The 12,390-nt window shown below is 41.3% G+C and overlaps 1 protein-coding gene across 1 annotated transcript; it reads right to left on the minus strand.

Moving 5' to 3' along the window:
- Positions 1 to 6,543: 6,543 nt before the first annotated feature.
- trappc6bl (trafficking protein particle complex subunit 6B, like) lies at positions 6,544 to 11,843 on the minus strand. Its single transcript, XM_083667045.1, has 7 exons — positions 11,790 to 11,843; positions 11,429 to 11,520; positions 11,010 to 11,077; positions 10,654 to 10,771; positions 10,471 to 10,554; positions 10,111 to 10,204; positions 6,544 to 9,323 (listed from the first exon to the last, which is right to left on the minus strand). The coding sequence occupies exons 2-7, from the start codon at positions 11,516 to 11,518 to the stop codon at positions 9,292 to 9,294; spliced, it is 486 nt and encodes a 161-aa protein (XP_083523171.1). The 5' UTR covers positions 11,519 to 11,520; positions 11,790 to 11,843; the 3' UTR covers positions 6,544 to 9,291.
- Between the last annotated feature and the right edge of the window lie 547 nt (positions 11,844 to 12,390).

A 12,390-nucleotide genomic window follows, 5' to 3' on the forward strand; every position in this document is an offset into this window, starting at 1 on the left:
CATTTCACCTCCTCTCCTCAGACACGGTTGTTTATTCCTCCTTAAGGACACTTGACAAATAATCTGGTTACAGGGCTGATTTGTGGATCCTAAGGGCATGGAGAGGTGGTTGGGGGATGAGTGGGGGTTGGTGCGCTCCACCCAAACCTCCAGCCGCCCCCCAAGGCCAGAGGTAAGGCAGATGGGCTGTGGATCAGAACATGTGGAGGTGATTAGGCCTCAACAGGCCAGGCCACTAGCCGGCCAACCATTCACCAACCCCCCAATTTTGACCAGGTCTTCATGTAAATCATGTGGTTATATGTTTATTCTCCCTCCTTGGTTGGTTTGTAACGGTTTGTTTTATATTGTGTGTTTGAGAGTGCTGTTTATCACTGCACTGTGGAGAAGACCTAGCGAGACCGCTAAATCGTTCTCTAGTTGCTTATGTTCCTGCACTGTACAAGCACTATGTTAGTGATTCAATGAGTGCATGTCCCTGTGCACAATGTGGAGTGCATCAGTTTTGAAACCACCAAAATGCCCTCTATTACTGACGATATATTGAATCGTGATAAAATCCCAACTCAGCCCTATTGACATATATTCAAACGTGGCTTGAGTGAATTGATGAGTTGAATATTTTCACTACCACTGGAAAGCAAATTGATTTGTTTGCCTTCATTTTTCCAGGATGAATCAATGTGGCCAGATGACAATAAACCCACACTAGGCATGGTAATATGTGCATCAGGGGATCTTTCTGTGTGTGCTCTACCCTACAAGAACAGCCAGCCCCCTATCCAGCTGGGTCCTATTAGAGCCAGCAAAAATACCCACAGGCTTAATTTAGCCCAACACAGATGCCCTAACACCCTTTGGGCATGCCCAGCAGGTACCACACAAGGGTCAGAGGTTACGACCTCCCCTTTGCCCTCTGACATAGCCCCCCCCCCACCCCCGCCCCCCTTGCCATTCCGTTCCTTGGAACAGCAATCCTGTTGATTCAATTAAACATGAAGAACGCCGTATTGCTCGCTTACTAAGGGTGCTGGGGGACATTGGGCCAGTCAGAGAGAGAGAGAGAGAGAGAGGGGAGGGGGGGAAGGGAGAGTGAGAACGAGCAAGAGAGAGAGAGAGAGGCAAAAGGAGATCCATTTGAGCAAGAGACAGGCACACAAAAAGCTCTGTAACCAGGAGAGAGGCCAAATGGGAGGGAGAGGCGGGGGTGGAGGGGGGGGGGGGGGGTGAGGGGTTGGACAAAGGGGTAATTCTTTCTAAGGGAGCCCATTGGGTCCCGGTAGGGATGACATAGGGTGACTCAGCTGTGAAGGAACTCTGTGGGGTCGACTGGCCACAAATGCACGGATTACCAATGACGGGACATTTCATTAGGTAAACATTGAAAGATAAGCAAGAGTAACTAATTCTCTTCTTGGGGCTTGGGGGATGTGCCTTTCTATAGAAGACTGTGTCAGTTCTGAGATGAGAAGAGGCAGGGACAGGTCTGTTGTGCTGCTTTTCAAACAAAGCACAGCACAACAAGTTGGTTGAGAACTAAAACAGTTCTACAAATGAATTGCATATAAAGGCTACATATTAATAACATGACATTTTGCTAATGTTCGACAAAGTTGTAAGCATACATCTCTTGATATTATGCATAAATATATTGTTTGCAGGATAAAACAGACCATATACAGACCAGCACACCCACCAAGTTTTTGTTATGATAAAGGGGCTTGGAAGGTGAATGAGGAGACCCATAACCAGATCTCTTCTTTTTAATCTCTCAGCCTGAAGGATTGATCCTGGAGGTATATAAACTGATCTCTGTAAACCTTATGACCCAACCAGACCTCTATGTACTGTGGGGGAGTCTCAGCCTGTACGCAATGAGGCATGGTTGCTATATGACTTGTGGTAAACCAAAATAAATCTGGTCAAAAATATAAGTTATCAAAACAATATTCTACCATGTTTAATTTCTACACACATGCACTACATCTACATGTCTGTTGTGTATATATCTATGCATCTATACTCCACTGTAGTGTATAGCACAAACTATCAACACATCAATACATGTTACGAGCTAAATATGTCAAATAGAAAAACATTTTGTCCCAAGGATTTGACAATGCATTAGGTTGTTTAAGAAGTCTGAGATAGAGAGTTAGATGCTGTTGTTACGAGGCTTTGTTTGAAGGGTGTTGAAGGTACAGAACCCTGTGCTGATGATGTCAAACTACAAAAAGTCACTATTTTATAATGTCTTCAGATACACCCCCCCCCCCCCCCCTAACAGTACACTGTACCTGCAGGCTGAACCAATTGTGGATGACCCCAAATGGGCATTCTAATTAAATACCTGTTGGACACACCTTTCTTAGCCATTGGAATTTGGGCATTGTGTTCTTGATGGGGTGAAAATAAGGGTACGGTTGAAAAGTGTCTGATTTGCCAAAACAATCCATTGAGTTAGGCCTGAGCTTTAGTGAAACCCAAAACCAGGTGGTGTACTCTGCATTACCTTGGCACCTGAATAAGGTGTGTGTGTGTGTGTGTGTGTGTGTGTGTGTGTGTGTGTGTGTGTGTGTGTGTGTGTGTGTGTGTGTGTGTGTGTGTAAGTTACAACAGTCTGGGAGTTAGGAAAGTAGCACTTAAGGTGATTTGAAAGAAAGGTGCTCCTTTTCCCCCATGGCATATAACCCAGGGGACGTTAACCTGACCCCACCCATGTTAAACCTATAAACAACCTGTCCCATGTCTTTGTGACAGCACATACAGAGGAGATAGAGTGGTAACAATACATACTGACATATGATGAATATGATAACTTTTATGCATAGTCTGAGAACTAAAATGGCAAAAACAATTGTAATAATTTGGGCTATTAGCTTTTCAGCTTGTATTAAAACCAAAGCAATCCCATTATTAGTTTAAATAGGCTCAGTCGGTCTACATGTGACCACTTGGCCCTAAATGCCTCAGATGATCAAGATTTGCTGTTGAGGACAATAAACAATGTCTTGAAGAGCCTTTAAAGTGATTTCTGACAATGCTGGCATTAATGGAATGGTTTTGTGCAACAGCAATAGAACCCTATGATTAGTGAAATGCCACACTGACTCCACCGCACACAATTATCTCCTTAGCAGTTATACTGGGCTGCATTTGGATTCCCTTCTGAACTGAAGGAACCTTTCTTTCTTGCTGGTTGACCTGGAAGTTACTGACCAGCAGCCATAACAAGGACCATTCTAATTGTACAAGACATAAAGGACAGGAGATTTGGATTCAAACAAGGTCAAGGAAAAGTCGCAAGGTAAGGAAAAAAGCTGAATCTTCTAAAGTATTCGAAAGCAGTCCAAGTAGCACCCACCCTCCCTTCAAAGAGTAGACTTCCTGTCCCTTTGATACTCTCATATGCCGCCCCCCACCCCTTTTAATCAAGAGGGGGGCTTTATTTGAAGGAAGTGATTAGCTACAAGCTCTCAGTTGGAGAAAAAAAAGTAATCCTTTCACTAGCGACAAAGAAAAAAAAAAGTTCCTCAGACGTCCTGTTATAGAGACCAGAATGATTTCACTTAAATAAAAACATTTGACTGTTCGAAACTTCCCTTGTACCTGTGTTATTAATGACATATTAACCTTGAAGGAAACCACACAAGGATTCAATTGTTTCGTACAAATATAAATGGTGCAAGACTGTGTCCTTCACTGCCGTACGGCTAGATGTACGCAGCTGATCACAACTTAATACTCTGCCAAATTATTAAGCATATTGATGGGACATGATGAACAGATGTGTAGTGGGTGCAGAGACTCACCGGAGCGTTGTCCTGTTCTCTAATCAGTGGTTCACCAGAGCAACGTGGCCTCACAGGGAATGTAATTCATTAGAGTTCTTCGGAGGTAATTAACTCCATGCAATGCAATAACTGACTGAAGTCTGTGACCCATTGACCCCACCTGACATCAGCTATCATACCTGGTGATGCTCTGCCAGGCCTGTACTGCATCCATCTTCAGTTGTTGTTTGTTTTTAGGTGTTTTTGCCTAAAACCTTATCATAAAAAAAACAAACGAATTATGTTCCAAATTGTTGATCTTGGCAAGCGTTCGGCTATGTTTATGATGTCTTCCGATTTTTCAGCCTAATAACGGGTTCCTTGACACGTCTTTGGTGCTCAAGTTGACAGACACCAATAGCAGACTCCAAAGGCAAACACAAAGCCTAGAATCATTGACAGCTGTCTTATGCTTGCACATATGATGTGACGGAACACCCTGACTTACCAGAAACTCCTGTCAAGCCAATTCCTCCATTACTTATGGTGCCCTGATGTATGGTTAACCCGAACCCTATGTATGTTGTAATTTCAAATGGTGAAACCAGTATGTACACATATACCCACAATTAAAAGCTGGGAATCTCTACTTTAACCTCATAGTAATTGTTTGATTTCAAATCCAAATTTTTGGAGTATACACTGCAGGGCCAAAAGAAGAAAAAATGCTTCATTGTTCATTACTTATGCAGGGCACTGTACATGTGTATCGCAACTACATTGTCAGGTTTGACTGACACTGGTTAAGGCCACAACATATTATTTGCCTGAGAGCGTGGTTTGAACCAATCCCTTATAATATATAAATAAAAAATAAAAAGGGCGTAGCCGACTTCAGCTCTGTATTGTACCCAGATTTCCTCCTTTGCCCACAAACGGTCACATCTGCCATTTCGAGGAAAGAGTGGTAAATTAAAAGTTATTGTTGATACAGACCTCCGCAACTTTACCTACGTCCCCATTCCCTCATTGCAAATTTCATGAAGATTTATTGGAGAAACAATAGACGGAAAGTTCCTTTCTCCATCTGGAGTGCGCAAATGTCAATCAGTTTGAGGTAAACCTGGAGCAATGACGGAGGTTGCAGCCCCCCTACAACACAAACAGGATAACACTGTTAAGCTGCTTCAAGAGCATAAATCTGTCTGCATGCCATAAAGCAATCTACAAAGAATCAAATCACCTCCCCCCCCCTCTCTCTCAACATTCCACATTCTAGACTTTACAGATGTATCACAATTAGTTTATAGATGTGGACAATTAGGTACGAATATTTGTGAATATTAACATTGAAGAGCCGCTTGCAACCCCAGGAGCATGAAATGCACTGAAAAAGACCAACCGTAAATACAGTGAGGAAGTATAATCACAGGATATGACAAGAAAAGAATCATCTACACATCTCTCCTTTCGCCATCAGCTAAGAGTGGATTCTTGGGAGAATAGAAGTTGTGACAGCAACACAAATCAGTAAAGCCCAGCCAGCTAGGGGCAGTGGGTGTAGTGGGGGAAGAAGGAGGAGGGAGGGAGGGAGGGGGGGTTGCTTTTGTGTCAGAAGTACTGCGTACACTCATTCACTCCCCAGCTGCAGCCTGTTTCCAGGGGCTCCAGTTCCCATACTTAGATTAAATCTCCCAAACTCCGGCCGATAAATGAGTGACTGAGGAGGGTCCTGAAGAAGAGGAAGGGGGGAGAAGGGGGGGGCGGGGGGGTTGAGGAGAGGAAGGGGGTGGGGCTTTCCACTGACTGCGTCCGCTTTAGCAATGCGGCAGGGGGCGGGGATAAGAGATGCAGGAGAGGTGGGGTTGGTGGACAGAGATACAGGGGGTCGTTTCCTAATCAGACCGACCAAATAGAGTCCCCCCTTCCCCCTCCCTCCTCCTACTCCTCCTCCCTCTCCTGTAACTTTATTGATTACATTGTGATGCAGCTAGCGGAAGGCCTGGGAACACCATGAAGTACTATGTGGGGCGGCAGCTGGTTCCCTGCCTGCCCACTCACTCATTCTCACCCACTCGGCTCACTAAAGCTAACTAGCTTCCACTAGCACAATCAGGCTTTGCGAGACAGAGAGGGTTTTTACAGAGTGTACAGCCTGGGAGGAGGATCCTCTAAACTCTCCGCCAGATGATAGTCCCTCTGTCCCTCAGACTTTGTTGTGTAAATGTTATGACATGCACAATGTTTATGGGCAATTCATATACTCCCCCCTCCTTGTTTTTATACCTTTCTTTAAATTCCTTTAGAATGACCTTTTTACGTGTGGAAAAAAATTGTTTGGTTGTGCAGATGCATGGAAAATCGTATTATCCTGCAGTGGCACCTGGTGAATCTCTGATTGGAGAAAACAACATTTGCAGAATGCAGTTTTGTAAAATGTGCAACACTGACTCAAAGTCAAAACATAGGACACTGAAGGATACATCCTTGTGTTCGTAGCCTGTATTTATATGTATTTATACGTCTGTGTGTGTTCTACCCAGCTCCTCTGACTAGCCTAAATGTTTTTCAAACCAAATTACAGATCTGACAATCAACACTGTGATAACCAGGTTCATTTCTAGCTTCCTACCGACAACAATTACCTAAAGCCATTTAATTACCATTTCTTGAATATGTTGTACACACCAGTGTTTGCTAGTTCAGGGACAGTTACAGCCACATTACATAGCAATGCAGGTTTTTGTATAAAGATCACATTGAATTATAGTTAAGTGATAGTTAGAGGGATCTTTATTGGAGGAAAAAGAGAAAACACATTGACACCTTAAAGCTATTACAGTGGTCACAGGCACACTAATAAGAGGATGACTGTAGAATCTAGATACAACATTTGCATAGGTTTTTTAACTGTTTCATGGAAAAAGTAGACAAAAAACAAATTCACCGGAAAAGCCATTATATATGACTAAGATGTACATAGTAGAAAACTGTATACAACTCCAAAAAAATTAAGTGAGAAATTTCCACTGGTTATATCTGAGAAAGCCCGAGATAAAACAAAAAAACTGTCTCTGAACTAAAATAAATAAATGAGCAATGAAAACTAAATCAAGAAAATAAACTATGTAGGATGTTTACTTGAACATGCATGCAGCAGAGACGGAGCGTTTGAAGTTGGGCATAGTTAATTCTCTGCTTCTGAGCAACACACACACACACCTCTTTTTATGGTTTAGAAAGGAGAAGTGAGACAGCTGGAGTTCTGGACCAGAGCAGTTATTTACTTCTCCCTGTGGCAAAGTAAAAGTTCTCCACAAAGAGACGGTGAATAGCTGCACCCCGGGTAGTCTTGCCCCTGCTGCACCCCGGGTAGTCTTGCCCCTGCGTTCTCTTTTGTGTACCTTGGTTTAAAGCTTAAGCACACAGCGTTTGTTTCTTTTCATAAAGGGAAAACAGCCTTTAGGCGGCGTGATGGCGAAGTTGGTAGGGATGACTTAAAACATTTTGGCGATTTGGCTATTGAACTCACAGAAATGTGGAAGAATGATAGAACGTGGGCTACGTTGAGGAGAGGAAAACTAGTGTTGGTTTTGGAGGTACTGACAAAGATCCTTTTATCCTCAGAATGCCTTTCCTTATAAGTACATTGCAGGTCATTTTCAAATAACCTGAACCGAATCCAAACTTAAAACGTACCGAGAATATGGCGATTCAATACAACTTTTTTACTTTAAGGGAGTAGAAATATATTGATGTGACTGATTTTATCTTGATAATAATAGAAAGTAAAAAACATTTAACATCTTAAAATATAATCAAGTAATTTTCCTGGATAAAACCATCATAGATCAGATGAAATATACAGTCCAAGTTGGATACAAAAGAGGTTGGTAAAATATTCCACTTGATGTCAAAATGAATGAAGTCAGGATCACAAGGGGGAACATATATCCTCGACACATCACATACATTCTAAATTCTTTTTAAAAGTCCCTGGACAAGTTCAAACTAGAAGAGGATTTATGGAACCTCATTCCTCCATCCTCTGTACATCCTGATTGACAATAATATGGAGATGCTTATATGGATATGGTTATATTTTGCACCAACAGGATCAATCTGACAAGTTGTTATTGGATAGATACTTTATTAGAGCACCGTATTATTGTTTACAACACACAGGTGGAGTTGAGGCTGCGGGTTCCTACGACATGTTGAAGACTGAGCTGTTCTACGGCCTGAGGCACTGGTAGTAAACATAACAGCACCATGCATTTCAAATTAAGGTGGCAATCTGGGATTCAAACAACAACAAAGTGGTCTCCCCGCCACGCTTTTGATAAACAGCTGAGGGATGGGGCTATATTTCATAGACAGCACTATGGATCCAAGGACTGACCATCCATGAGATCAAAATGCTAGTTTTAACCGTATTTTGAAGCTATACAGTGCTTGTTTACCATTACAAACAATGGAGTAAAACAAGCTTATATTTTGGGTTCTGATGGGGTAAGACACTTCATGAGGTGTTTATTAATTCTATTCTTCAATAATCAATAGCTATATATTAATTACAATTTAAAAGCCCAACATTGGATGTACCAATCCCAGATTGCCCCTTTAAAACATAGACAATAGGACTGTATAGAGCTGTCTAGGTATCTTTTCCTGCTACACAAAGAATTACCAAATATGATTCCAGCAAAATGCCTCCAAAATAATGATAGCAACTTTTAAAGTAGCTAATGAATTCTTAATGTTCTGCACGTGACCTCTTAAATGCCAGGCTAACATGTAGGCCTATTGCTTTTGAATCAGGAGGTCAGAGTGAACACAATCTAGACTGAGGACTGGAGATGCTGCTTAAATGTCAGACTCCCTTTCCAATCTATTCACATCATGTCTAGAGGAGATGCTGGTGAGGCAAGGATCTTGCAGAGACTACCCTCTAGTGGCAGAAACATGAACTAGTAAAATACTCAATGGAAAAATACATTTTTGTTGAAAACCTTTGCTGAAGCAAGACCAATGACTGTTGTTTTAGCAAATACAGTCAAAACAGAGTGGAATGACATGGAATGAATATGTAAACCTTATAGAAATAAATAATTAAACAAATATTGGATGTCGTTGCATGGACAGAGATGTTACCATCGGTCAAATTAGAATAACTTTCATCACAAAAGTGTCACATTAGACTTAAATGAGGTCCTGAAACAATTGAAAAAAAAAGATACTGATACTAGGATGAAAATAATCAACGAAGGACACCGTTCAATTTAATAATCAGTGTCTGGTAACAGCATGAAGCGTTACGTATACTATAAAACTTGAGTAATTGTGTTTTTCTTTACAATTTATTATTGCTATAAGGGAAAATAAATAAACATTTGAATACAAAAATAACATGTTGTAAACCACCTTCTTATGTGATAACATTCAAGGACCTTATTGGTTAACATTCACATTATTTTCTTCTCCCAGAGGAAAAATACCATCATGAAGTGCGTCTAAGTCAAATCTTCTGAATCACGACCTGGAATTTACCTGTATGGGGGGGGATTCATGCTCTTACTTATGGTTTCCCAAAGTATCCACTGGAAGTATCTACTGAAACATCATGCGTGGGTGAATTTGAAAAATCTCTTTAAGGGATGGTTCAGCCTATTTTCATGTTTAGGTGAAATATCATCTTACCCCGAGTTGTCCTCATATGCCAGTAGTGAAATCCTCTCCTGTATGGGATCCATCCTACATTCTCTACTTTCCTACCCGCAACACAGGCTAACAGTAAGCAGCGCCGTCTCCAATAGACAGGATTCCAATGTACCCTAAGGTAGCATCATTTAAATGACATGCCAAAATTTTGAGAAACGTCAAACAAAGTTTAGTTGCTAGTTCGGCTTGAAAGGAGTTTTGATGTGAATTTTTTTAATTTGAAGTTAGCATTGTTTGAATTACATGCCAAAATCTCCTCATAGAAACGTCAAAGTTTAGTCGTGGCTGTATACTCGACAGACTTGTACCTGCTTTCAGGAACGCCTTACAGGAGAGGATTTCACTACTTGCCTATGAGTAAGATGATATTTCACGTAAACATGAAAATAGGCTAAACCATGCCTTTAAGTCATCAAACCTCTGGGAATTACATCGCTGAGTCTGCCTTTAAGGTTCAGTAACAACACCATAGATACAACCTACACAGAACAGCCAAATCATCAACAGACGATTTCCAAACTGAAGTATTCTATGTTACTTCACTTATGCCAAAGCTAATGTGCAGTTTTGGCAGGAATGAAAATACTAGAAAAAAATGGCAGGAAGGAATACTCACATGAGGGCATTAGTGAGACCTCTGCTGTCACCACACTGTCCAATCCCAGGTTAGACAAGGCTCCCCTCACCAATCCACAGGAGTATGCTAGGTACTAATGGGACACACACTTAACAGTCAGTCCTCACAACAGCCTTGTATTCTAGCACTAAAATTGAGCCAATTCAAATAATCTTTACCACGGTTAGGCATAGTCTAATGGATATTTGTTTGTTGTGTTTGGTTATTCTCATGCTGTCCATATCATTTAAAAAAATCTCTTAAGTAAAATCACAATATGCCTAGACTCTATGCAATTGCGAGATAAAAAGAAACTGCCCTATGACTGGGTCTTACTCTAAAAAGGATAGGATGTCTTACTTTAGGAGCTTCCTCAAGGTACTGTTTCCCACTGGAAAACTGAGTCAACAGTGTAAACTTGTTGTCTTGCAAAACATAAGTGCCCTGTGTTGAATCAAAACAAAAAACAAAAATTATTAGCGGTATAGTAATCAATCAGTGTATTCCTGAAGTGTGCTGCTACTTCTTAAAACATGGGCACACCTGGTGATTTGTCCGGAGGTTGTCGATTTGCTTTCTGAAGACATTAATCCAGAAGTCTTTACAGATGAATTTCATGACGTCCAGGTCATCTTTGAAGCTGGGAGAATCTTTTGTAAACCTGGAGGGTCAGAGAGCACATAATAACCTGTAATTTCAGGGATGTCTGTTCAACATGTTGTGATTGATTAAAGAGACCTAGGCCTGCCTGTAAACACTGTATGACATACAGTATTAAACTGACATTTAATTAAATGATGTTGGCTGTATTATAACAGTATTATTAAAAGAAAATTATTATTTTCTGTTGATTTACTTCACCACAGCAAACATATCACCCATCACCGTGTAAACTGTACCTTTCTATGAGCCCCTGTCCAACTCTGAAGCCCATGCCTTCCAGAGTGGACACACAGGTGACCCTATCCTGTGTAGAGAAAATGTAGGCCTAGTTACAACAGGAGTATGACCGTGGTTCAGACAAACAAACACTTTTGATACCCAAAAGACAATGCTGAGATGGTTAGCTAGGTTAATGGCCAAAGTTGACTCTACAGGCTGTAACAGAGACACACATGTCAGATATACAAAAGCCTGTATAATTGGCTTTGGTTACTAGGTGATGTTTAGCAATGAATGACTAAAGCATTGTTGCATACTGTTTGTAATCCTCTAACAGTATGCAACAATGCTTCAAGCCATTCATGGGCTAGGTCATATCCAACAGAAACAGACGAGTATTAGCAGAATAGAAATGCAGCTTATTATAGCGACCTACCTTGTCCACTTCCGCCCTCGATGCTTGGTCTTTGTAAATATGGGACACCATCTCCATGTGGAGAAATTCAAACAGTACATCATCTGCCATATCTGAAATAAATACAAAACATTCAGGCATACAATTGATTAATTTGGCGTGCTGGAAAACTGAGCATGCACCATCAAATGCATGATTTAATTGATCCAGCTATGCTAGCAAGCTAGTTGACTTGTTATAGCTTTCTTTCGAGGGAAAGATTTTGGCAGGCACCGTTTCTAAATTAAAAATACACTCCATTAACAGATTCAAATTGTTTGTCAAAGTGCCATCTCTGTGTAGGCCATTTAGGAGCATTCAAGAAAATATAAGATATGCAAACCTGTCGCTCTGCTTAGCAATCGTTCGAGATGTAAACAAAATGCTACTTCCTGACAACGGTGGCTGCGAAGGTACAGTTTTGCACAGATTTGTCAGCGACCACAGAAGAATCTTTGCACCTTCTCAGACACGTGACGCCTATTGAAATGTGACAAGAAAAAGGAATTGATGTAAAACTATCGGTTTATTGTCTTGCAGTTATTACAGTTTAGTAGAAAAGGAATGGGGACAACATCCAGTTAAAGGGATAGTTCACTTTTTAAACCTTACAGTCAGATGGGAGTTATGAGAGCAGGGAGATTATGTTCAACATTTGTTGAAAGTAACCAACCAAGTCAGAAAGTTCATTTGAGTTCATTTGGCCATGTGATCACTCCCATGGGGTTTTTCCACTGTCATTTTGGCACCTGTGCTTGGGCCAAAGCCTCAGACTTCTGTGTTTCCATCTCTGAGAACAACCTCCAAAAAGCCCAGGGCCATGGCCCCAAGGTCCTACCCTTACCTAGGATCTTGGGGAGATTTCTTTTTTGGGACTTGGGCAGGGTTTTGGGGATAGGTTTGCGATGAGTCCTGCACCATGTTCTATTTACTGCATCCTCCCA

This window comes from Argentina silus (assembly GCF_951799395.1).
Source record: "Argentina silus genome assembly, chromosome: 3".
Lineage (NCBI taxonomy): Eukaryota > Metazoa > Chordata > Actinopteri > Argentiniformes > Argentinidae > Argentina > Argentina silus.